Below are 27,027 nucleotides of genomic sequence, written 5' to 3' on the forward strand. Positions count from 1 at the left end.
CTGTAATTGTACACTGACATTTATGCAACTCTTTTGCATTTATAGATGTAATTTTTGGGAACACTGTAAACAGGCCTTGAGGAAAAAACGCACCTCTACAATAATGCTTAATTCCGCTAGCGCCCCTATGGGGTTTCTAATAGTGTGTTAACACTACACTAACAGTTGCACGCATTTCTGGCTGCTCTCGATTAAATGCCAACATCCGAAGCTTGTAAAATTCATTCCATACATTTTATCTAAAGCTTTTAACAGACATTATCATATACCTGAACTTATATGTATCAGTGTTACAGTGACTCTTTCAGTAAAGAGTCCTGCATAGAGCTGCCGCTGTTTTCCATTCCTCACTACTACCCGGAACCTGCTCAGACTACAGCTCGTATGCACAGTCAGTGACGAATCTAGAACTTCCAGTAGGCCTTTATGTTTTTTGGAAAACAACGTTGTTCTCCTGTAGTGTCTCACTATAAGCAAATCTACATCAGCTTCATGGCACCAGTGCCAAACTATGAAGCAAACTTCAGACACCGATGTGGCGCAGAGGCTCGTGACCGTCTCCCAGCCTTATGCAGAGTATCTTATACTGAAGTCTTGGTCCATCTCACAGTCCTGAGAGTCTCCCACACATTCGGACCGTCCCTGTCTCCATAGAAACGGCTATTTGTGGAGCCTCCTTGCTCACACTCTCGCGGGCTATAACTTTATATTGAAATAATACAGGATTCTTCAGTTCCTGGCTTTTAAAAGATCCTCTTCTTTTGCAAAAAAATGGATTTTTATGTTGCTCAGTTGAAGATATATAGAAAAATAAAAGAAAAGAAATAATAAAACAAAGAAAGTGCATTTAAACACACTGTACCTTTTCACCCTTGTTTCCTTTCAGCCCACGAACTCCATCAGCACCCTAGGGAGAGAGAGAGAGAGAGAGAGAGAGAGAGAGAGAGAGAGAGGGAAAGTGAGGGAAAGTGAGGGAGAAGAGAGAAAGAGACAAGAGAAAGAAAGAAAAAAGAGTGAAAGAAAGAAAGAAAGAAAGACAGGGAAAGAAGGAGAGAGAGAGAGAAAGCAAGGGAGAAGAAGAGAGAGAGATGAGAAGGTAAGAAAGTCAAGAGCGAGACAGAGAGAAAGAGAGAAAATGAGTGAGGAAGCAGCGAAAGAAAAAAGAAAGAAAAAAGAAATAGAAAGAGAAACAGAGAGAGAAAAAGGAGAGAGAGGACAAAGAAAAGAGAGAGAGCGAGAGAGATGGGAGGGAGAGAGACAGAGTGAGGGAGGAGAGAGAGACAGAGTGAGGGAGGAGAGAGAGAGACAGAAACAAAGACAGAGAGAAAGGGAGAGAGAGAGAGAAAGAGAGAAAAAGAAAGAGAGAAGAAAGAAAGAGAGAGAGAGAGAGAGAGAGAGAGAGAGAGAGAAAGAGAGAGAGAGAGAGAGAAAACATGATTACACATCACACTAAATGTACTTTTTGGATCACCTGCCCAAACCCCTCCTGCCCCCCACAGCCCACTCGGGAAAGTTCTAATCTCAGAGCCCAATCTCTGTTCTAGTCTTCCACAGTGCGGTCTGTGGTCGGGGTCAGACTGGTCAGACTGGTCAGCCTCAGAATCAAATATTAAACTGCATTCAGTTCCACAGCAGCTTGACTGGCGCCAGACTGCTAATGAAACTCTGGGAAAGCAGTTTGTGAATAAGCTGAAGCTCCATATGCAGAACGTTCAGCTGCTCACAGCAGAAAACAACCACACATCTAATCCACAGGCAGGTTTGCTCACTAACCATCTCCTCGGCCCTGAGTGAATACTTTGTGCCATTAGCTGGAGAATTTACCTCCTACACTGAACACCAGCGCATACAAACCTTCTTCTGACATTTTACAGGTTTTAATGTGCTGTACACTTGAGGTAGGACCACCCATCTCAGCTTGATCTGGGCCACAGAGAACACCAGTAAATGCTTCTTTAAGTGCCTCCATAATTAAAGTCCCAGAGAACAACATCAAAAATGTTTATATGATGCCAAGCTTGACTGTTATATTAAACATCCAACAAAGCTTGAATGAAAAATCCAAGATAGGAATATGATAATCAGACCCATCTGAGAGCTGTGTGGGCTTGGCTAATGAGCAGCTTTACAAATTACGTACATCGTTGATTTGTACGGGACTAAAATCACCAAAAGATCGTGCTGATAATTAAAAAAAAACCTCTTGGACCAGGGAGGTCCAAACTTTTATTATACAATTCTGTAACTTTAGAATAGGTCAACCATTTTGCACTGACATCCCTGTAGTTACTGAATAATAAGGCTTAGTATATAATAAGCCTGGGATTTTAAGGGGGTTAACCCACCTACTGGTGTAAAACTAAACCTTTCCCAACAGTATTACAGAGTTATGACCACATGAGGTTACTTGAAATAAGTCAAATTAATAAAAAATGACACTAAAAATAACCAAAAGTTAGGCTGAAAACTTTCACGTCAAGGTCTTGAATAATAATAAAGCAATAATTCACTGTAGGTTCTGAGTTATGGTGATTTTCCACGGTTAAGGGGTGTTATTTTGCATTGAAATGCACAATGTGAAGCAAACACATATTCAATATAGTAAAATAAACCATGCTCAAGAAATCATTTAATTACATATTAATTAGAATAATATTCCAAAAAAAATCTATTTACCTTTAATAATAATAACAACATCAAGCAAGGTAGTTTGTTAACAGTAGGCCATGGATGCCAAGCAAATGACTTGGATACAGAATGAACAGAGTTGAACTGATGTGTGCAGTTATTTTTGTGTATAATGGGCAGCTTTGAACGTGGCTCAGCCAATCAGATTGCAGAACCATCACTAAACCATTTTATCTATCAGAACAGAGCTTACCTTCACACCTCTGGGACCAGGATAGCCGATTGGTCCCTGAGCACCAGGGGGTCCCTGAGAGAGAGAGAGAGAGAGAGAGAGAGAGATGTAATGTGATTATATACAGACACTTAATATATGATTAGACTGCCTTTTGGATAATAGAGAGAAAACAGGAGGGAAAGACAGCGTTGCTGAAAATGATGATAAGAATAAGAGAAATTATAATAATGGTTATTCTGAGGTTGTAATCACGGTCAATCTTACCATGTTTCCTTTCTCACCGGATGGACCTTCCTTTCCTGGGTGACCCTGTGTGTGAAAAAGGCAGATGAGATGTTACTAACAGACAGACTTATTCACAGTAAGTAATAATAAATTATTTCTTATTTTCTCCTTATATACTTCTGGCAGTGCTACGTGAAAAAGTTTGACTTTTTCTTCACATTTTAACATGATATCCCAGACAATGACTTATTTTCTTGAAATATTGCCTTCATACAGTCATATATGTATATATGGCCTTTTTGAAAAAAAAAAATGACTTAATATGTCAAAACAATTCATTATTTTCTCAAAATTTTGGATGTTTTCTCAATAACTTACTGTCTGAAAAAATGCTGAATTAGTGTATCACAGTAATGACTGATGTTCTCAAACTTTTGAACTCACTGTCAAAAATAATAGTTAATTTTCGCAAAATTGTGCGAATTTTCGCAAAATGAATAATGAAAATAAAAATACATTAAATATGTCTAAAATTTTGGCATATTATCTCAAAATGATGACTGTTTTTCTCAAATTAGGTTTATATTTATATTAAATATGTTGTTGAGAATATCTGCTCACTCTACTCAACAATCTGATGAAAGTCTTAGTTTACATGTTCACTACAAGCAATCAGATCCAAAATGACACGCATTTGTAGAGAACCGCTTAGTGTAGATGTTACCATGACAACCAGCATCACGTGAGTCCAGTCAGAGTGAGATGAGCAGCAGTGAGCAGTGCTTGTGTTTTTAATTGCTTTAAAATGGTGTCAGATTAAAGAAGGCCGAGAGGAAGACGTCGTGTTCTGAGACACATAAGCTGGACGTCCGTCCCACCGCCGTCTTTTAAAGATCAAGCATAAACTTCGTCTCCTCTGCAGACCAGTTTCTGCTCCGCGATGTTGAACGGTATAAACTTTCACTATGATGTGATCAGAACGGACTTAAACTTTCCGATAGGGAACGTAATCAGATACAGGCATTTACACAGATATTATTCTTCTGTTTAACGGATTATTTACAGGATTACCCACCTCGATCAATTAGATAGAAATTCCAGAATCAGCCAATTCCAGAACCAAACAGCTTTACTTCACTTTAACTTAGCATTATAAATATACTAAAGCAGCTTTCTCTATGATACTGTATATAATAAGCCAATTAACTGGCTTAAGTTCACCAAAATGAACCGAAAAAGGCAAAAAGTAGCTGAATTGTGCAGCCTCGGTTTAAGGACTCTCTCTCCTGCTTTCTCTCTTGCTCACTCGCCCCTCTTTCTCTCTCTGTCCAGGATCCAGCAGGTGTTTTTCCCACGTTATCATCTGCCATCCTCGTCTCTACACCTGCTGGACTCGGAAACACCTGCTCACTGCAAACTGGGAGCAATCAGTGTGCATGTGCATGTGTGTGTCTGTGTGTGTGTGTATGTGTGTGTGTGTGTGTGTTTATATGTCTCAAACTCACTGGAGGTCCATCGGCTCCTGGCATGCCTGGCAGGCCTGGCTTCCCTGTTGGTCCCTGCAGAGAAAAAACAGAGAATCCGGCATTAACATCACACACAAACACAGAGCACTGTTACAGCTCAATTCAGCTCCAACTATCACTGCAAAGCCATTTTCAGGCAGGCATAAAACACATAAAAACAACATGCGATATATCCATACTGCATATTCATTTAATATGAGGGCCTATTTCCACCACACAGAGCAAAAAAACTGTTTTTACACTGAAAAATTAGGCCATTTTTCTCCCACAGCAAAATGTTGAATTTGTATCTTAAAATAATGTTTTCAAAATTCAAAATTTAGAATTTAAATAATTACTTATTGTCTCAATTTTTTTACTTAGTGTCTCAAAATATTGTCTTTGCAACTCAACAGCTTATTTTCTCAAAATGTTTACATATTATGTCAAAGTAATGACTTGTTTTATCAAAATTCTGACTTATTATCTCAAGATTGTGAGTTATTAAGAAGAAATTGTGATACACTATGTGAAAAAAATATTTATAAGTATCAAGTAATGATTAAAGTAATTATTGCAGGGAAAATCAACCTTTTCTTCAAGATGCTGAGTAAAATTTAGAGAAAATAAGTCATTGTTCCAACACAGGAAGTTAAGGTTTAGAAGAAGTAAGTCATTATTTCAACATAAAAAGTCAAAATCAGAGACAATAAGTCATTATTTCAACATAGGAAGTCATTTTTGAGAGCATGTATATTTTTAATATAGAAATCTAAATCTAGAAAAAAAAGTCGTTATTGTAACAGAAAGTCAAAATTTACAGGAAACGTTATTATTTTGACAGAAAGTCACATTTATAGAAAAGTAATTAACATAGAGAGTCAAAATTTAGAGGTATTTTTACATAGAAAGTCAAATTTAGAGGAAATAATGAATCATTTCAACATAGAAAATTTTGAGAAACAAGTCCTTCTGACATACCAAACCAATATTTTGAGCCAATATTTTTTACATTTTTACATAGCAAGTCAACAGTTTCGACATAGTAAGTCGACATTATTTCAAGACACTACATCAAAATTTTGACACTGTGCTGCCAGAAACAGAGGAGATGGAAAAAACAGTGTTGGTGTGATTTCTTTCCCCTCTGACTGGCGGGGATGGGCTCCCACAGTTAAACCAGTAAGAAACAGACAGTAAACGTAGTACCATATGCATTTCCTTCATTATCACTAAATTCACCCAAACACAGAACATGTGTTACCTTTTCTCCAGGTGGTCCAATGGCTCCTTGAGGCCCTGGCAGTCCCTGTGAGGAAACACCAGTTATCTTTCTCTTATCTTGTATAACAAAGACTTTTAGCGCAGGCTTTACCAGCTCGTCCCTACAGACACATCTGGATCTGATGCACTTTTACAGTGGAATCAAGCGGAGTTTGCTCAAGTTTGCTTCTCCAACATGCTGTAGGACAGTCTACTGTATGACCTTTCCACCCTAAAGACTTGTGTATGACAAAATTAAACTTTTTATGTGTTTATTTTTAGTTTTTTCCCCTAATTTTCGTTGTTTCTAATTCCCACTTGTTAGCTAGGCCTCTCTGTATCACGCAATCCCACAAAGCTTGTAAAGGCCACAACGAGCTTCCTCTGAGAAAAGTGAAGCTCCGCCACATCTTTTCAGTCATGTGGTCGGATTTGGAGAATGAAATTTCATGCAATACTAGTGAACTATTTCTCAAAGATGGTGTGGCCTCAATCTTACCTGAGCGCCGGGGTTTCCTTGCTGTCCAGGAGGTCCAGGCTCACCTTGAGGCCCCTGAGAGAAAGAAATGAGAAAGAAATGAGACAACAAACAGCTCAAAGGCACAGAAAGCTGTATTTTTGCACTTGTGTCCAACTGACTCGATTTTACTGTGCATCATTAGCATAATAATAACCTCACATCAACACAACTAGGATGGAAATGTTTGTGAATGATCTGTAAGTTGGCTTGACAAAGCCGTCACTATGAAAACCCAGGTGGTTGGTTAGGTGTTGCTAGTTTATCCCAGGTGGTTGCGAAAATGATGCTTGGCCATTGCTGTGGAATCCCAAGTGGTCACTAAGGTGTTGCTAGGATGTTTCTATGTTATCCCAGGTGGTTGCTAAAGCGTTCCGAGGCCATTGTTATGAAATCCATTGTGGTTGCTTAGGCGTTGCTAGGCCATTGCTGTGGAATCCAAGGTCGTCACTAAGGTGTTGCTAGGCCGCTGGTATGGTATCCCAGGTGGTAGCTAAGGCATGTTGCTAGGCTGTTGCTATTGTATCCCAGGTGGTTGCTAAGGCATGTTGCTGGCTGTTGCTAAGGTATGCCAGGTGGGATGAATTGTCTGTGTTATCCCAGGTGGTTGCTAAAGCGTTGCTAGGCTGTTGCTATTGTATGCCAGTTGGTTGCTAAAGCACTGCTAGGCCATTGCTGTGGAATCCATGGTGGTCACTAAGGTTTTGCTAGGCCGTTGCTATGGTATCCCAGGTGGTTGCTAAGGCACTGCTAGGCCATTGCGGTGGAATCCATGGTGGTCACTAAGGTGTTGCTAGGCTGTTGCTATGGTATGCCAGGTTATTGCTAACGCACTGCTAGGCCATTGCTATGGAATCCATGGCGGTCACTAAGGTGTTGCTAGGCCATTGCTATGGGTATTCCAGGTGATCGCTAAAGCACTGCTAGACCCTTGCTATGAAATCCATGGCGGTCACTAAGGTGTTGCTATGGTATCCCAGTTGGTTGCTAACGTGTTGCTAGGTCATTGCTATGGAATGGTGGTCATTAGGGTGCTGCTAGGCCATTGCTATGATATCCCATGTAGTTGCTAAAGTGTTGCTAGGCCATTGATACAGAATCCATGGTGGTCACTAGGGTGTTGCTAGGCTATTACTATGGTATCCCAGATGGTTGCTAAGGTGTTGCTAGGCCACAGCTATGGTATCCCAGGTGGTTGCCAAGGGATGTTGCTAGGCTGTTTCTAAGGTACCCCAGGAGGGATGAATTGTTTCAACATTTGACCATTTATTTCCAATGAAAAAAAAATGTGTGTGACGGAACGCTGTGGTTCTAGCTCAAAAAATAGTACAAAAACAGTGTAGAATAATAAAATAAAGAACAGCAAGTTTGTTTTGTCACACCAACTTAATTTCTGCTAAAAGAAAGTGAACTAAAATATCTAATTGTAACTACTGTAACATTTTACTCTATTTTATTGACTGTAAAAATGATATATATATTTATTCACTTTCTTCAGTGTGATGTGGACCCTTATAATATTATGCGATTATCCTGGTCTCTCGTTCTTCTCTCTCTGTCTATCTCCATATCTCTGTCTGCTGCACACAGAGGCACTGAGAGTCTCATTAGCAGCAGCTGTCTCTGCCTGCGCTGAAATGCAGGTTGTCACTATTGTGGGTTTGACCAGAATGAGAAAGTGTCCCTGGTTTGCATCAGTTCTCATGTGGGCGGGTGTGTGTGTGTGTGTGTGTGTGTGTGTGTGTGTGTGTGTGTGTGTGTGTGTGCCTATATCAGGCAGCCACGTTTCCGAAGAGAAGGCAGAGACAGAGCATGGACTTATTTCTGACTGAAAAGCACTGCTCACCCAGCACGCTGTTAAAAATACAACTCCAACTGTTCTGCCACAAAAACGCAACATGCATGTGTGTGTGTGTGTGCTTGTTTTTGTACGTTTTTAGGACCAAAATGATTTTTATCCTTAGCATTATTATAGTAGATATGGGACATTAATTATTATTACATATTGATTCATCAATATGGGATGTATTGTTATTACACACATATATATATGAAAAAATGCTATATTACATTTGTGAACTAACATTTAAAGAACACATGGGACGTATATTATTATTATTATTAGCATTATTATTAGCATTATCATCAGATATAGGAACTTACATATAAGGGGCATATCATGGATATGCATGGGTGCATGTACTACTGTATGTAATATCACATATGTAACATAAGTATACACACACACACACACACACACACACATATATATATATGCATATTTGGCTTATTAGTATTACATATATACATTTACATGTAAAATATCTATAGGACACACAGTATTATTACAATATATAGGTTTAAATGGATAATATAAATTTTATTACAAAGAGTTATTTAAATATAGATGTTGTATATATGAGACATGCATCCCATATGTGCAAATCTGTGTCCTGACAGTGAATGAAAACATGTCTGTGTGTGTATGTGTGTGTGTGTGTATGTGCGAGTAAGAGAGAGGGAGAACAGAGGGTTACAGTGCAGTCAGACTCATGTAATGTTAAAATTCTCCTGCTGTCTTATTTTCTCTCTCTGAACAGAACCGATATAATAAAAAGACCCCTCTGCACGGAAAAAAGGTGTGTGATATACTCACAATGTTTCCTTTGGGTCCAGGGTGGCCATCCATTCCTGTCACACCCTGCAGACAAATACATTCATTCATGTAATAATAACCTGTAATTGGCCTTTGTTGAATTATGATTGTAATTTCATATTTTAGCTTGCACTACACAAAGCATTCGATGCTGCGCACTGAGCTCAGATATAATTAACTACTCACATACTCTTTACTCATTCCCTGCTCTGCACATACTTTATACTCAGTACAGATGCTACTTCAACCACCTCCTGCTGTCTGTTCCATCTGAACTTGTACAGTACTGCACATTTTAATATTGCATATACATGTTTTATTTATGTTTTATTACACTTTGATTTATTTTTCCTGTCGTCTGGTGAGCACTCGCCAACCCAAACCCACTGCATGTAAAAAACATACTCGGCTCATAAAAAGATTCAGATTCTACTTTAGTTTAATTGTGATCTCGGATCTGGTTAAAGGTACTTACAGGAGATCCTGGGGGTCCCTGTGGTCCTTTGGGTCCCAGCAAACCACGAGGACCCTGAAAGAAAAGGAGAAATAAAGGGATTGAGAAATATGATGATATAAGAATCTCCATTTCATTAGTGTCATGTTAACCCAGTGAAATGAAATCTTATCATTCAGTGCCTACTATGAATTATTATGAACTACTATAAGTTATTAAGAAACTACGATGAATTATTTAGTAACTGCTATACATTATTTAGAAACTACTATAATAAATAAAATATATAAAATAATGATTTAGTATCTACTATGAATTATTCAGTATCTATTATCAATCATTCAGTATGTACTATGAATTGTTTAGTATCTACTATGAATACTCAGTATATACTATGAATTATTCAGTATCTGCTCTGAATTATTCAGTAGGTACTATGAATTATTCAGTATCTACGCTGAATTATTCAGTATGTACTATACATTATTCAGTAATACTATGAATTATTCAGTATTTACTGTGAATTTATTAGTAACTTTTTTAGTAACTACTAATAACTATTCAGTTTGTACTCTGAATTATTCGGTAACTACTATAAATTATGAAGAAGCTGCTATGAATGACTGAATAGCTACAATAAATCATTCAGTAACTACTATGAACTATTTAGTAATTACTATAATTTTTTCAGAAACTATTATAAATTATTCAGTATTTACTATGAATCGTTCAATATCTAGAATTACTCAGTATCTACAAATTATTGAGTGTCTACTATGAATTATTCAGTAATTACCATTCATTTTTCAGAATCTATTATAAATTATTCAGTATCTACTATGAATTATTCAGAAACGGCTATAAATTATTCAGTATCTAGTATGAAATATTCAGTAATACTATGAATTATTAGTGTATACTGTGAATTTTTACTTTTTTAGTAACTACTACTGGAGAAACTACAATACATTTTTGAATAGCTACAACAGATTATTCAGTAACTGCTATGTATTATTGAGTATCTGTAATTAATTATTCAGTAACTATTGAGAATTACTCAAGTACTATGAATTATTCAGTATCTCTTATTAACTATTCAATAATTAGTATGAAAATTATGTGTCAGTTATGTGGTTATTAGAGTGATGGGCCCACAGACTGTTCAGTACAGTTTAAAGGAACTCTGCTGCATTTTTCAGCCTAATTTCTATCTGCATATCTGTAGAGTTCTGTCCCTGAGTTTCTGTTATAAGTGAAGACAACAACAGTGCAGATGAACTGGAGTTACAGTCTGTGGTAGCTGACTGTGCACTACAGATACAGTAGATGAGATTAGGTCAAAACCATTGGAACGTTCCTTTAAGTACTTTTGAAAAAAAAGTGTTATTATGTAAATTTTGATCATTACCATCACACTAATAATGTACTCTAATGAACTCAGACCTGTGTGTGTGTGTGTGTGTGTGTGTGTGTGTGTGTGTGTGTGTGTGTTTAGAGCTGAGACATTCTGAAATAAAGCTGTGTGGCTGGGGAGCCCCCTGGTGGACGTGGTTTAGAACTGCACTTTCATTGCCGTGTTTAATATTCTCCTCTTTCTGGCTCCTCCTGCTCTACACTTGACCGCAGGACGGGTCAGGTCGACCCCAGAGAGCTCGGGGTCAGCACAGTTGCCTGAACTCATTTGTCCATCTTGATCTAATTCACTGTAGTTACACAAATAATTGGGTTACAGCAAATCCAGAAGCCCCCCCCTCTGTCTCTCCTCCTTCTCTTTTTCTGTCTTTTCTCTATTTTTCTTGAATCTTTTCATCTTTCCTCTTTTTGTCTCATCTCTTTCTATCTCTCTTTATTTTCTCTCTTTTATCTCTCTATCTCACCTTCTTTTTTGCTTTTATTTCTTTCTCACTCTTTGCCTCTTTTTCTTTTTTCCCTTTCTCTTCCCCTCTCTCTTTCACTCTTTCTCTTTTCTCTCTTCCTCTGTCTTTCCCTCATACTCTCTCTCTCTCTCTCTCTCTCTATCAACACATTGAATGTGTTATCTGAGGAAACTCTATGATTTTGCCTTGATCTGTTTAATATTAATATTAATCATGTTATCACAGATCATTCTGTTATAAAGATGCTGAATAATAAGCCTTAATAATAATAATAATAATAATAAGCTACACCTTCACTGTGGTGTAAAACATCAGAATGTGTTCTGATTACTTAAGTGTAAATATTTTCAAAGGGAGATCAAAGAGCATTCTGGGACACTCACCGGTTCACCGGGCAGACCTCTGGGTCCGACCTCGCCATCGTCTCCCTGGGACATGAGAGATGACATCATCATTATGAGATAATCTCCATATCTTTATAATCTCTGTAATAAAGAGAGACAAACTGGATGAATAGGAGAGAAGAAAACAATAGAAATGGAGAGCTCACCCTTTCTCCATCCTCTCCTGGGGGTCCAGGGGGTCCCTGAGGTCCTGACTCGCCCTAAAACACACACACACAGGCCTGTCGTTTATCTGTTCTAAAGGTACATGCAGTAACCCATACAACACATGAGCAGCAACAGCATATTTAGTATGAACAGCTGTTATAACAGCTTTATAACACACGGAAAGTTGTTAATCAATGACTTACTCTGTGTCCCTTTTCACCAGGTAATCCAGCCAGACCATCAAAACCTCTGTCTCCCTGGAAAGACATACAAATAAAGTCAAGAGCAGCTCCTTCTGAATGTGCTGAGCTCTCACTGCACTTCAGCCATCACATGGATGGTTAATCAATCACTTGATTTAATTTGAGGAAGTATTGATTAGATAAGGCAGGTATTGGATGGTCACTGTAAATACTGGACTGCGTTGAGGAGAGCTCTGGAGATGGTTAGGCTAACACACTCAAGCAGAACAATCATAGTGTATTGTTCATTTGTTTATTTAACAAGTCACTAAGTTGCAAGTAAGTTGCAAGTAAGTCTCAAGTCTTGTTACTCTGCATTATAACACTGCAAAACAAATATTGCATTACATATTGCAGCATTTTTATTGTCACTGAAGGACTTTTGTTCTTTTGAGCAGTTGGAAGTGTAGTGGGGCCTAGCTTCCAAGTGAGAAGGCCTAGCCCACCCCAAGCCCCCTCGTAGCTACGCCTCTGTTGTGTGAGAGTTTACCTTTGGTCCAGTCTGTCCTGGCATGCCTCTTGCTCCATCTGCTCCAGCACGACCCTGAAAACACACAAACACAAAAAACATATAAGCTAGGGGTCGACCGATTTGTGGTTCTCTGGGCTGATACGGATTATTGGTAGGAAAGGAGAGCAATAACCAAAATATTGGTCCGATTTTCATTTGTCAAAAACCTTATGTTTATACAGTCACGTGCAAAAGCATGAATATCCCTGGTCAAATTAAGCTCTGTTGATTTACTAAGTGAGAATAAGTTTTAGTGCAACTTTAAATAGGCATTACTGCTACTGAGTGCTGATTGGTTAGCATTACTGCTACTGATTGCTGACTGGTTAGCATTACTGCTACTGAGTGCTGATTGGTTAGCATTACTGCTACTGAGTGCTGATTGGTTAGCATTACTGCTACTGATTGCTGACTGGTTAGCATTACTGCTACTGAGTGCTGATTGGTTAGCATTACTGCTACTGAGTGCTGATTGGTTGGCATTACTGCTACTGATCGCTGATTGGTTAGCATTACTGCTACTGATCGCTGATTGGTTAGCATTACTGCTACTGAGTGCTGATTGGTTGGCATTACTGCTACTGATCGCTGATTGGTTAGCATTACTGCTACTGAGAGCGGATTGGTTAGCATTACTGCTACTGAGTGCTGACTGGTTAGCATTATTGCTACTGAGTGCTGATTGGTTAGCATTACTGCTACTGAGAGCTGATTGGTTAGCATTACTGCTACTGAGTGCTGATTGGTTAGCATTACTGCTACTGAGTCCTGATCGTTTGGCATTACTGCTACTGAGTGCTGATCAGTTAGCATTACCGCTGCTGAGTGCTGATTGCTTAGCATTACTGCTACTGAGGGCTGATTGTTTATAACTACTACTGAGTGCTGATTGGTCGGCGTTACTGTTACTGAGCACTGCTTGGTTAGCATTACTGTTACTGAGTGCTGATTGGTTGGCATTACTACTACTGAGTCCTGATTGGTTGGCATTACTGCTCCTGAGTGCTGATAGGTTAGCATTCATGCTACTGAGTGCTGATTGTTCGGCTTTACAGCCTGGTTGGTAAGCTTTATGTTCAGAAAGTTTGAGTATTTTCCATTTAAAATGATTAAACATTTACAAACTATGATTTTGTACAATAATCCATTTATTTTGTACAAGAAACCACTCATTTTGGATTTGTGAGCGCCCTCTATCGTCTGATAAACGCTACAGCTAGCAGGTCTGCAGTCAAGTTTATATAAAATAGTTTATTAAGATAAAAACACTCACTCTTCTGCCAGGCTTTCCAGGAGGGCCGACTGAACCTATCGGACCACGAGGACCCTGTACGGAACACAGAATACCGTCAAGTGATATTATGAATTACGCCCAATACCTATATTAGAATATGTACATACTAACATAACGTGCAAAAAATCACTGTAATAAGATCTCCATTGGGACTGCTGAGAGACTAGTCTCAGTTTACTAGTGGGCTGTTGGGGATTGTGGGTAATGTAGTCACTCCTACCTGAGCCCCCTGCTCTCCAGACTCTCCCTTTATTCCAGGCACACCAGGAGGACCCTGGGAAAAGCACATTATAGACAGTGTTAATGAATGCAGTGGTAAGGATGCCAATTTAAGGTCTTTAAGAGCAAGAGAGAGAGAGAAAAAGAAGAGAGAGAAAGATAACAAGCATACCAGTGGTCCAGGCCGACCAGTTAAGCCCATTGGACCGGTTGGGCCTCTCATTGCCAGCTGTGTGAGAATAAAGAAAGGGTAACGATTAGCGAGTGTGAACGAGTCTGCACACTGGACCAAAGCTCATCTGTCCAAGTATGTAAGCTGATGAGGTTGACACTGAGGGCTCGAGCCATTGTGGCAGTTTTAGGTGTGATTCGAAACCCAGTTTACAGGCCATGTGCATGTTTACATCTCAACCACTGAATTATGCTGAATTTTGGAGAAATTGAGCAATTAGTGGGCGGGGCTAAGTGTGCACGATAAGCCACACTTTCATTGAAAGGCAATGGCACATTGCAGGCACACACGGTTGCATAAAGGCACGTTTTGCACTCGTATGTACATTTGGCCCTGAATCTGAAACTGAGAGCCAGCAGAACTCCTGGCTAATAAAGCTACACATGTGGATCATCCTTTAATGGACCAGACCGATGCTTCAGATGTTCCAGGTTTAGACTTGAGATGATTGACAGTGCATGTGTGTGTGCATTACCCGGGCCTGCTGCATGATGGCCTGCATCTGAGACTCTTGAGCAGAAACTGCAGGTCCTTTATGGCCAGCATCTCCACCTGTGCTCATCCGGAACTAGAGAGAGAGAGAGAGGGAGAGAGAGGGAGAGGGAGAGAGAGAGAGAGAAAACAGAGAGAATTAGAAACTGATTTTAACCCGACCATAACAACTGCAATACCTTTACCTTTTTTATTATAAAAATGTATTATTTTGTGTTATGCTGATTAAACTGAAACTGAAATTGTTATAAACATGACTAAAAACAAAATGAACTGGGCTTTAAAGTGTTTGTCTGGCTTTGTGTGAGTGTGAGTGTGTGTGTGTGTGTGTGTGTGTGTGTGTGTGTGTGTGTGTGTGTGTGTGCTGCCATCTGGTGGCTGAATAGGTTCACTACTCTATTGAAAGGTCCATGCAACAGATTCATGGACTCTCACAGAAGAGAAGAAGAAAGAAGAGAAGAGATAAAAGGAGAGAAGACGGCAGCGTTCCAACTTTCCGAATGAATTCCGTTCTTCTTCACAAACATTCCGGAAGTCCTGGAGCTGAAATCCTGACTCTGAAGTGGGACTATGAGTGCCGCAGCTGGGAGAGTGTAGGAATGTCTCGGTGCACTCGACACCGCTGGCTTGATGCGGGCGATTAAAAGAGCAGATTATTAAACAGGTTTGCTAATGCTGAGCTCTTCCGAGCTGTCGCTATAACTCAGCGCAGCGGCCAGCGTTTTAACAGCTGACATTTCCGCAGTGTTTCACTTCACTCTGTAAAACACATCCACTGACAGGTGGTATCCGCTCAACGCCTGCTGCCTCCAAAGGCCGACTGCCTTTAGAGTCAGTTATCTTTACCTGGGGAGGTACTAGAATTTAAGTGATTACCAAGAAGATCCGTGATTGTAATCCAGTATGAATCTGCAGTGTGTGTAGTTTTACAGTCTGACGGTAATAATTGTGAATACTATATAAGACTCTTATGTACTGCTCTTCCCACCCCATCCAACACTCAGGTGCGCAAATTAGGTTGGAGCGATGCATTGGTCTGTAATCCGCCTCGCATTCTTCAGCAGTGAGGTTAACAGGTTCATGTTGGCACACATATACATCCAAACACACCCAGGCCAAGCATGTCTATCCACAGAGGCGTGGCAGGTTTACGTACCGGCAACATCAGAACGGTTCCTGGGGGTCCTGGCAGTCCATCAGCTCCAGGAAGACCAGGGCGACCGGGAGGACCCTAAAAGCAGCAAAGCAGTCTGGGTAATGTAGTGCCTTTTTATTTACTGGGGTTTACAACACATATTTATGGTTAATGCTTGCTTTTACAGTCCCTTAAGTGAGTGTGTAGTACTAGATAATCAGTTTGGGTACTTAGATGATAAGTTCCAAGACAGTTTAACTAAATTACATTTAAATTTACAATTACATGGTAATTAATAGGTACAAACTCTAAAGTGCTGTGTAATTATTCTGGGTAAAATATGAGTCTAACTGTGCCTAACATGTTCTGGGCATTAGGCAGAAAAAGAACAGTAAATTATATAAAAATTGGATAAATATTTGTAGTCTCAAGTACAAACTTGCATTCAGTTTCATGGCATATGACAAATAATCTGCACATAATCTCTGTAAAAGGACCCACGCTCTTAATCCCAGGCTTATTACATACTAAGGCTTATAAGTAACTAGTAACTACAGGGACTTCAATGCAATATGGCTGAGCTATTCTTAGGTTATACATGTGTAATAAAGCCATATAAGGAGTTAAAGGGCCCATGTCCCCAATTTTTTTTATGCTTATTTTTTCCCTGAGGTCCACTTTTAATGTTTTTGAGGTACTTAAAAACATTAAAACATCCATAATTCATTTTTACATGACCACTTTTCTCTTCCTTTAAGACACAATATATGTAAATCAGCTCTGTTCTGATTGGCCGCCACATATCGTGCTTCATTTAAAAAGCAGTTCAGGCTGAAACACTCCTTATAACTTCAGTATAAATGGGCGGGGCTAAACTGCAGTAGGCAGTTCTTCATTTACAAGCATCTCTTAAAAAAGATGGTTCTTCAAGGGTTCTTTACCAAAGTGAATGCTTCAGTGCAGAAAGCTTGTCAAGCTTGTACCAATACCAGAACCCATTTAGGTGCTATACATAACCATTCTCAAATTGGTTCTACGCAGAACCATATGCAACACAGTTTCCATCAATCTGAAGAACCGTTTCATCATGCAAAGAACCATTTAAGCATCAACAGTCCTTTGAGTGTTCATGGTTCTATATAGTACCACTGTGTTTACTAAAGAACCCTTGAAGAACCATCTTTTTTAAGAGTGTACTTCAGGGAATGGTTTTACCGCTGCTTACTTTTAGAGAACATATTCAGTTCCGCTTCTAGATAATTAATAGAATATTATATACGACTCTTAAGTCCTTCAGTGTCTTCGTAAGGCCCATTTAATTATCTGGAACTTAAAGGTTCTTGTGTTTTACTTTCCTGCTTAAATGTGTTACTCTGCAGTAAAATGTGTTGTTATTATATTTGTATTTGCCACCTTATTAATTAGAGTATTTATTTAATAATGACAATTTATTACTATGTACTTTATTACTCTAATATCTAGAACCCTGCTAGGCATTTCAGTGTAATTTAGCTAGACTGCCTGGTTACTCACGGCCATTTTACTCAAAACAATAACGTTTAGAGTTTAAAGATTCATGCATTCCACGGTGAATACCTAGAACCTAGAGGACTGTATGGAAACTAAAATAGGATTGCAAAGGTCAGCAATGCTATGCTTACTCACCCTCTCTCCAGGCTCTCCAGGGGTGCCTGGCGGTCCACTCGTGCCTGGAGGACCAGGCAGACCCTACAGACACATATGAGACAAAATCATAAACATACATATATGAGATCAGAGAGAACATTAACTGAAAAACATGCCCACTCAGGCAGGCGTGTGGGTCCACTTAGGTCTGTCAGTTTGAAAGGGAGCTGGACTGCTTTCTCTCTCTCTCTCTCTCTCTCTCTCTCTCTCTTTAGCAGAGCACACATAGCAGTGAGATTGATCCAGGAGTCGACTCACGAACCAAACTATAAACAGTATCACATGTATTTGATTTGCCAGCTGTACATCTAATCCTGATCTCCTGCGGCAAAGACGGACGGTGCCAAGCCAACTCAGCACACACAGAGATATTTCCCTTTCACGCTCTGACATGCCGACCTGAAGTTTAATCGCCAAACTTTCCTCGCTAGTTAGCGCTTTACACCGCATTTCCTGCATACAGTGCCGGAGAACATTTATTTAGTTTCCAGCCAATAAGGACACGCTATTAATGCTAACTTTACAGGAGAAGGAAAAAACATTCTAGTCAATGGAACCAGAATTCTTTCCAAGTCATTTTGGGCCGTTTCTTTTGATCCATTCATCATAAAATTTACAAACAATGTAAAGGACAACAGGTATTTTCAAATTATGTCAAAAACTGAAAAATGACAAAGATGGAGATACAAGGTTTTGTTCCGACAGCAGCGATAAGATAAACTAAAGAAGCTGCTGGTGTTCTCCGAAGGATGGACTGACCACTCCAGAGTCCAGACCTCGACATCACTGAATGTGTTTGGATTATTTCAGAAAATGAAAGACTGAACTTTGGAGGTGTGGAATAAAGGTGTGGACAGCTTTGAAAAACTAAAATCAAGCCTCCCTAATCACTGAAAAAAATTATATCCTATTTAGTTGTTTGGTGTAATTTTCTGGTAAATATATATCTTCTGTTAATATATAAAAGTATAAATAACAAAGTCTCTGATTTGGCTCAGTGCTGTATTTGTGTGTATGTGTGTGCATACAGAGTAAAAAGCATTCAGACTTACAGTTGGGCCCTCGGGACCAGGGGGGCCCTCTACCAGCATTCCCTGAGAGAAAGAGAGAGAAGAGAAATGAGTTCATCAGCATAATGACATCATCAACACATCACTAATCCACATTCATGTCTGAGATGACACTTTGATAAACGGTGGTGCATGAAGGGTTCCTTAAGGCTTCTACTCCATCTGAAGATCAAAGTCAACAAGGTCATGAACTCACTAGCATCTGAAGAATGCTGGAGAGCGTGGTATGGCAGGGCCTCACATCCATAACCATTAAACCTCAAGCATTAAACGTTTTGGGCCGCACCAAAGAAAATAAATGAAATCTGGAGTAACAGTGTTGGTCTGCTCTGACCCCGCACTCTGCCAAAGGGTCCTACAAGCCCTGGGTAACATCAGTAGTGTGGATTTACGGTATTTTCTGTAAAATTATTGTCCATCAGTCTGATATTAGCAATCAAGGCTGATGCCCTTGTAAAAGATGTAGAGGTCAGCACTTAGACCCGCAGGACCCAGCACAATATCTTGCGGCACAGGACTACTTTTTAACCGTTGTGCAAAGGAGCGGGCAGGAAACCAGCCCACTGCAGGTGGGAGCAGGACACAGCACGCATAAAATGAAACCCTGCACATTAATCAATAGCAAAGTGAACAGCTTACAGAGCCTTCAGTCCAATGGCCACAGATGCCCAGCAAAACACCAAAAATAACCGCTCTGTGGTTTAATTCCTCACAGTGAGCCCGATGACCAAGACTGACCTGTTATTTCAGCAGAAGATAATGTATTTGTGAATAAACTGTGTCGGATATTGGACGTCAGTTTAGCCTTGACAGAACTGTGAGGGCGGGAGCGGGACAAAACGATTCTGATTTTCTGCGGGAGCGGGATGAAATCTTCCGAGAGTCATGCGCAGACCTCTAATCTACGCCTTTTACTCTGAACAGTTGCTAGCTCAGTACACTAGGTGGCGACACGGCGAGCTAGGTAGGGAGAAGTCTAGCTGTTCACTCATGACAGCACAAACCAGCTGAATGTTATACATTACATAAAAACATTTATGTACATATTTAATATGTGCACGTTTTTTAATTCTCATATTTAAGTATCCCTAACTGTTTAAAACCGATATTTAATTAACAGAAAAGAAGACAAGAAGAAAATAATGCAACATACTGTTGAATGCTTACTGTCTAAAGTCATACACACTTAAAAAAGTTCTTCAAGGTTTCTTTAGTGAAGGAAATTTGTCTATTTAGACCCATATATTCTATACAGAACTATATCATGCTTGAATGGTTCTTTGCATGGTGAAAGGGTTCTTCAGATTTTTGAGAATGGCTCTGTATAGCACCATAAAGGGTTACAAGCTTGATATTGTAACACTAGCAGAACTATTTACACCATGTCAAGAACCACTTAAGCATTAAATGGTCCTGTATAGAACTCACGGTAAATAAACAGAACCTCTGCCTTTGCTAAAGAATCCTTGAAGAGCCATTTTTTGGAGTTAGCTGACTAAACAAGCACAAAAAATTACCAGCACACAGAGCACACACTGTCCAGCAACAGCTTCTACCACCCACCAAATGCAAGTTCCCCTACAGAAACGACGTGGACAGCAAGTCCATCAGAAGTTCAGGTCGCTCGGGTTGTCTAGGGGACATCTAGGGCCGCAGATGCGGGACAGATTGCGGCGGACGGCGAGAAAAAGGGGTGAGGTGAACATCTTGATTTGATTTCAGTGATCTGTGGAGACTGGTATTCACCCTGAAGCCACTCCGCACTGCAGCAGCAGGGACACGTTCTTTGTTTCGGTCGCCAAGACAGAGAAGACGAGGGACGGGTACGCGTGGACGCAGAAAAGGCAGAATGCGGACAGCTGCAAAAAGATAGAAGTGTGTGATTTGAGCATATTTTCGGCTGTTCCTCAGCGATCCAAAACCACAGCGTCTTCACAACCTCAAAGAGCCACGCCGACAAGCTCAACAATACAACACTTCCAAAACATTCTGTTCCAGAGCTCCACAAAACCCTCGCAGCTCCAGCCATGACCTAAAACCATCTAGCAGTTCTGGGTGACGTTACTGCTGTTGGCCAAAAGCTGGTCTGTGCTACACCCATCACACATGGACGGTGGTTGCCTACCCTTCAGGACAAAGATGCATAGGCATTCAAGGTTCAATCATGAGGACGACTGGGCGACGGTTGTTAGTAGCTGTTAGTCTGTGTATCAAAGTCCGGTTCTACCAGGGTGAGCTGCTTATTGGTACTGGTGTTTTATGTTGGTGGATGCCTCTAAATGTGGTCACTTTTGATCGGTCAACTGCAGGCGAGCTCTCGTTTAAACATTAACGGGCAAGGAGTTGCTAATTACAGATGGTCCATGGAGTTTGTGATGCTTCGGCTGAACAATTTAATGGGTTATTTATAAAGAACTCAGGTGTGACTTCGTAATCAACCCTTGACCAGCACGATAAAAATCTCTGTTTTAAATCATGTCTTACTGGACATGTATTGGAATAAGGACACAAGTCAAACTGTTAAGTAAACCGAGTACAGTAATGATTTCGGCCTACTAATTCAAAGTAGAAAGGAGGGGGAAAAAACAACAGGCAAGTTTTTTTCACTTGGCTTTCTTTTTTTGGACGGGTGTCTTCTAGCAACAACAACAGAAGACGTTAACGGCAAAAAGAAACCCTATTCAGATTATTTTACCAGGGGGACGTCCGAAATGAGATGAGCGAGTTTCTAGTGGGTTGTATTTTCTACAAACCCGGACTGTATTTCCCGATAGCGCTGTTGAGCAACCACTGTGGTAACTGTGGAGAGAAAGTGTTCAAAATGCTAGTCTCTCTATCATTTAACTACGGTAGCTGTTCAGCAATGCTTTCGGGAAACGCACCCCTGGACGGCCGCATCATAATCATATGATCATGCTCCGTTCGCAATTCGGAATATGTTTAATACCAATATGTGCACTAGGAGACTAAATAGATGTGAGGTGACGTCTGCCAAAACGGGATTTAAATGATTAGACCACCACTGAATTCGCTGTAAAACTACGTAACTGGACGATATGCAGAAAATTAAATCCCATAAAAAAGGAAATTACCTCATGACTCGAATATCTGATTTAAAACAACTGAGGAAAATTGATTATTCCGGGGTACAGGTCCTTTAAGGCTTTCACATTCAGGCCAAATTGAACATTGTAGGTGTACAAAACTCAAAAAGAATACTATTATTTTCTGCTGTCGCTGTAATAAATGGAATAACATGGGGAAAAATCACACTTTGAGTATGAATATGTGTCTGTCCATGTCTATAGGGGCAAGGCTGGGACAGTCTGGACTCAGATGAAAGGCATTCCATGCTCAGAAAGCATATTTTAAAAACAGCCAGAAAGCACGGGACATGCAGTCACACGAACACACAGCGAGCCACAGTGCCATTTGTTTAGAAAGAGACAGCTGTTTATAATCAACAGCCAGAGGAGGTGGGGGATGAGAGGAAGGGAGACAGTGTGGGTGTATGTGAGTGAGGAAGAGAGGAATGGGAGTCGCAGTGGGAAAAGGGAGGATGTTAATAAGCCGAGGGACGAGAGGAGAGATTTCCACCCTGTAGGACTGGTTAGCACTGATCTGCGCTGAGCTCTCTGTCATTGATTAGTAAGACTGAGAATGTGTCTGGATGTTGCTGCGGAAGCGAGCATGCAAATCGCAAATCTGATATATGGGCATATATGGACATGTATTATAAAGGGTTGGGTATATATTTCAAAATATATGTACATATATATATATATATATGGGTGTGTGTATATTTTCATTGCTATTTTCAATGAAATATTGGGTTTAAATGATTTGCACTTCATTGCTTTCTTTTTTTTATTTACATTTAATAGAAATATAAGTTGGATATAAGGGAAATCCATCTACGCCATATATTGTCATCTATCAAATTTCTGTATAGGCACCTGGGTCACATTTAAACACAGCCCAGTTACAATGCAATAAAAAAGGGCCCAGAATCCCCACCCAGCAAAACCAGCAGCGCTGAATTAACCATCTCCATGAGTCTGAGTCAGTCCTGCATGTCTAAACTCAAACAAGCACTGCATGAGCAATTTCAGCATTATTTTAATCTGCATTTTTCACCACTAAGTCTCCAAACAGGACACAGCCTGTATGCGGTCCTATGCTGGTCTTAGGAGCTAAGATACTGTTATATAAAGACAGCTAAATTCAGTCACTGACCGTGGCACTGAGGTTAGACATGAAAAACGACAGCGCTGAGAATATCCAAAGGCTACAGTGTGTTTAATCCAAGCTAACCTACAATGCTGAAAATATCTGTGCGGTACGGTTTATTTATGCTAAATTACAGCACTGAAAATCTGTATAATTAACCCATGCTAACAAAAAGGGCAGAGAACAACTTCAGCGCAACTTATCCATGCTAGCCTACAGCACCGAGAACATCTGCCCAATAGAGTTAACCTAGGCAAACCTACAGGACTGAGAACATTCGCACAACACAGTTAACCCATGCTAACTTGTAGCACTGAAAATATTCGTACATGACAGTTAATCCACGCTAACCTACTGCAATGAGAATATCCAGTTCTGTGAATATCCCTACAGAACATTTAACCTGTTGTGGCAGTGTGCTTTTAAAAGAGTCATAGCTTTCACACAAATTGTGGTACTTTATTCTCCAGCTGTTGCTGGCCACAGCTACGCCATACATAAGCAGAGTTTTCTCTTTACTAACAGCTTGCTCACTACTCATCCCACTTCTGACACCAATTTTAGCATTCACCGCTATTAAAAGAAACACGACTTCTGTACAAGTCATGGTACTTTATTCTCCAGCTGTTGTTGGCCACAGCTACGCCATACACACACATACCCCTCCAGGCAGACCTAGCCCCACCCTCCACAATAAAAGTCCCCAACAGAATAACCCCATGAATAAACACTGAAGAACAAACACCCTAAAACAAACATGCAAAACACAGAAAACTTTATTAGCCTGCAGCAATAAGAATACATATTTGTTACAGTTAACCCATGCTAACCTGCAATGCTGAGAATATCTGTGAACTACAATTGACCTACGCTAACCTACAGAGCTGAGAGCATCTGCACAGTACAGTTAACGCACAGTAAAGAGATGCATCGACCCCTTACATGAGAATAACTGTATAACGCTTAGCCAAACCGGAGCATTCAGAGCACTTTGATATAGGTCATCTCATCCGAAGTTGTTTTCCAAAGAGAGAGAAAAAGCGAGAACCAAATGACTGAATGAAGGAATGAATGAATGAGGTCGGCAGCATTTCAATGAGTTCGCCCTTCACCAGACCGCTGCCACAGATGTTATCCTCCCTCTCTCTCTCTCTCTCTCTCTTTGTGTTTATGGGTGACATTATACAACTATAAAAGTGTTTATCCTCCTAAAACACACTCGAGTGAGTTTGAGCGCACACGTCGTGTATCCATGCGACAGTGCTTCGTATGGAATGCAGACAAACACGCACTCACCGGTTCGATGACGGCTGGCTCTCCTTTCTGTCCTTTCTCTCCTCTGGATCCGTCCACCTGCAGACACCAAACACAAACAGCTCAACTCCAAACACATACAGTCATGTGCAAAAGTTTAAACAAATTATGTTTTTTTTTTGTATTATTTTCTTAGTGAATCACATCGTCTACAGGGGGCAAATGTAAATGAGGCATTTAGTGCACATTTTAAGACATAAATTCCCTTTACTTGCTGAGTTTACATCTTACATGAAAAATAAAATGTCATAACTTTGTGCTTTGAGCTCCCTGGCCACAGTACTCGTATGCTGCAATGTGTCCAAAGAACTTGGAGGTTACGCAGGGCTGTATCTCAGAAATGTGCACAGCTCATGTAAGCAGCTTTTTGTACAGTTTTACTTTACTTTATCTGTTATTTCAGTTTTAATTATGTTGGGCATTTTAGTTGTTTAAAGTCATTTTGCATAATTGATTCAGAATAACCATTCCTCTTAAAAGTTTAAGCGTATGCTTAAAACGGTTTAAATCATATGCAAACGTTTCGGCGCTCTGGTCATACTCCATGTCTTGTTGATATTCTACATGAAATCTTGGGCACATTTTAATTCACAATTACCGTTTATTTGCTGTCTTAAACATATTCAGGGAAAACTTAAACAAAATTGATGTCATATTTATGTTCTAACTTTTCCTGATACCTTAAACACAGCTAATAATTAGAAATGATGCAGTAAAATGGGGTGAGAAAATGCCATATTTAGGTTCCCTGATGAGGATGTGTTAACTTATCGTCACTTTGATCTACAAAATATGTTGTTTGACCAGGGGTGTTAAAATTTTTGCAAATTTTATCAAAAAGTGTGGCTTCTAAATTTCCAATCCAAGCCACCTTTACGTTGGTAAGCAGAAGAGGAGATGTTTTATTATCATTTGAATTTGAAGAGGTCTTCTTTGTCACTTCTTTCCATCGAAACCAGCGTGTCAGTACAAGATGTGAATCGAATGTAAATGTTTTTATCATGTAACTGATTATGTAATTCATTTGTGTGTTTACATTTAAATGGTAGAGCAGAATGAAAGTAATAACTCTACATTCTGTCCACACTCTGCGCATGGCTTTACCTGGCCGAAGTAATTGTCAGTCTCAGCGGGCAGCTGTTTGTCTTCGCTCTCGCCGTAGTCTCCGTAGTCTCCGTAATCTCCGTAAATCTTTTCCAGGTCGGAGTCGGTGTATTTGTAATCCGTGATGGACTCCTCCTTAAACTTGTCCAATTCCGTGTATTCTGCTTCCCCACCGACTGCACCCTGTCCGGTTCCCATGGCGTCAGACCCTGCCCCAGCTGTGCCTCCAGCACTGGACGATCCGCCCCCGGCTGAACTGCCTCCGTGAGACACGGACCCGCCTCCGACAGAAACAGACCCGCCTCCGACAGACACGGACCCGCCTCCGACTGACACGGACCCGCCCCCTACGGATACAGTACTGCTGCTGCTTCCTACTCCACCGGCAGTGTATTCTCTCTCATCGTACCCTTCTCCATAGTTCACGTCATAACCCTCGCCATAACCATCATCATAACCTCCCACCTACAGAGACAGGGATGAGAATTTAGGGCGTTTTTCACATTAAATCCACCTCTCAGGTGAATTTAACCTACTTAACTTGGGGAACTCATAACTTCACCATATTCTGTACCACTCTAGATAACTCACCGAGCTGGAGCTAGAACCAGTGCTGGATCCCGTGCTGGAGCTGGAGCCCGAGCTGGAGCTGGAGCCCGAGCTGGAGCTGGAGCCCGAGCTGGAGCTAGAACCTGAGGAAATTCTGGTGGTAGAACCAGAGCTAGAGCCAGAGCCGGCAGTGCTGTTGTGTATGACGGTGCTTGTGTGGATTCGGCCTCCTCCTCCCCCTCCTCCTACGGAGGTAATGACGTGACTTTCCACGTCGCCGCCCAGGCCCAGATCTATGTTCTTGCCCAGACCCAGGTCCAGCTCTCTTTCCGCTCCTGTTCCTGTGATGGTGACTGTGCGAGAGCTATCAGGCTTGGCTGTAGACTCGTCGTAGTACGTCTCGTAACCGGTCTCGTAACCATCGTAGCCATCGTATGAGTCTTCGCCTGTCGCCGTGGTAGAAGAGGAGCTGCTGGAAGAGGAACTGCTGGAGGAGGAACTGCTGGAAGAGGAACTGCTGGAAGAGCTGCCGCTGGACGAGCTGCTGGAACCTCCAGTTCCGCCAGTCACAGTGGTGATGGTCTGCTTTGCCGGTCAAGACAGAGAGAGTCGGTGTACATCCATAAGATGAGCAAAGAACGAATGTAGAATAAACGTAACGTATAAAGACTCAAGGAGCGCATCGATACCACTAACACTGTGATTTAGTCACCACCATGATTGTTCTATTTATTTTTACAACGGTTTCGTAAAAATAAAGGAAAAAATATTACTTCAAATGTAAGAATATTATTTCAAATGTATGTGTTTAAATATTAATGGTAAAAAATAGTAAAACAATTATTGCCTTTACTTAGCAACTGGTGGTCAGTGGAATGAAAAGGTATGAAGAAAATGAAATGCCACATGGCCAAAAATATGTGGACACCCCTCCTAATGATTGAGTTTGGGTGTTTCAGTTGCCCTCATTGCTAGCAGGTGTATAAAATCAAGCGCATAGCCTTGCAGTCTCGATAGACAAACACTGGCGGTAGAATG

At 40.5% G+C, this 27,027-nt stretch overlaps 1 protein-coding gene across 3 annotated transcripts in view; it reads right to left on the reverse strand.

The window, feature by feature from the left end:
* col5a1 (procollagen, type V, alpha 1) overlaps positions 1 to 27,027 on the reverse strand; it is a 138,986-nt gene that overhangs the window by 40,046 nt on the left and 71,913 nt on the right. For 2 of the 3 annotated variants that reach the window (XM_036588762.1, XM_036588761.1), the window contains exons 7-28: positions 26,032 to 26,574; positions 25,441 to 25,905; positions 24,319 to 24,375; positions 18,775 to 18,816; positions 17,702 to 17,764; positions 16,058 to 16,132; positions 14,885 to 14,977; positions 14,350 to 14,406; positions 14,179 to 14,232; positions 13,938 to 13,991; positions 12,644 to 12,697; positions 12,115 to 12,168; positions 11,911 to 11,964; positions 11,744 to 11,788; positions 9,505 to 9,558; positions 9,030 to 9,074; positions 6,356 to 6,409; positions 5,858 to 5,902; positions 4,594 to 4,647; positions 3,128 to 3,172; positions 2,882 to 2,935; positions 863 to 907 (exon numbers count right to left, since the gene is read on the reverse strand). In XM_036588762.1, the coding sequence (XP_036444655.1) occupies positions 863 to 907; positions 2,882 to 2,935; positions 3,128 to 3,172; positions 4,594 to 4,647; positions 5,858 to 5,902; positions 6,356 to 6,409; positions 9,030 to 9,074; positions 9,505 to 9,558; positions 11,744 to 11,788; positions 11,911 to 11,964; positions 12,115 to 12,168; positions 12,644 to 12,697; positions 13,938 to 13,991; positions 14,179 to 14,232; positions 14,350 to 14,406; positions 14,885 to 14,977; positions 16,058 to 16,132; positions 17,702 to 17,764; positions 18,775 to 18,816; positions 24,319 to 24,375; positions 25,441 to 25,905; positions 26,032 to 26,574 (2,106 nt within the window). The remainder of the gene's footprint in view (positions 1 to 862; positions 908 to 2,881; positions 2,936 to 3,127; positions 3,173 to 4,593; positions 4,648 to 5,857; positions 5,903 to 6,355; positions 6,410 to 9,029; positions 9,075 to 9,504; positions 9,559 to 11,743; positions 11,789 to 11,910; positions 11,965 to 12,114; positions 12,169 to 12,643; positions 12,698 to 13,937; positions 13,992 to 14,178; positions 14,233 to 14,349; positions 14,407 to 14,884; positions 14,978 to 16,057; positions 16,133 to 17,701; positions 17,765 to 18,774; positions 18,817 to 24,318; positions 24,376 to 25,440; positions 25,906 to 26,031; positions 26,575 to 27,027) is intronic. The other variant, XM_036588764.1, reaches the window with a different exon arrangement.

This window comes from Colossoma macropomum, unplaced genomic scaffold (assembly GCF_904425465.1).
Source record: "Colossoma macropomum unplaced genomic scaffold, Colossoma_macropomum, whole genome shotgun sequence".
NCBI classification, from domain to species: domain Eukaryota; kingdom Metazoa; phylum Chordata; class Actinopteri; order Characiformes; family Serrasalmidae; genus Colossoma; species Colossoma macropomum.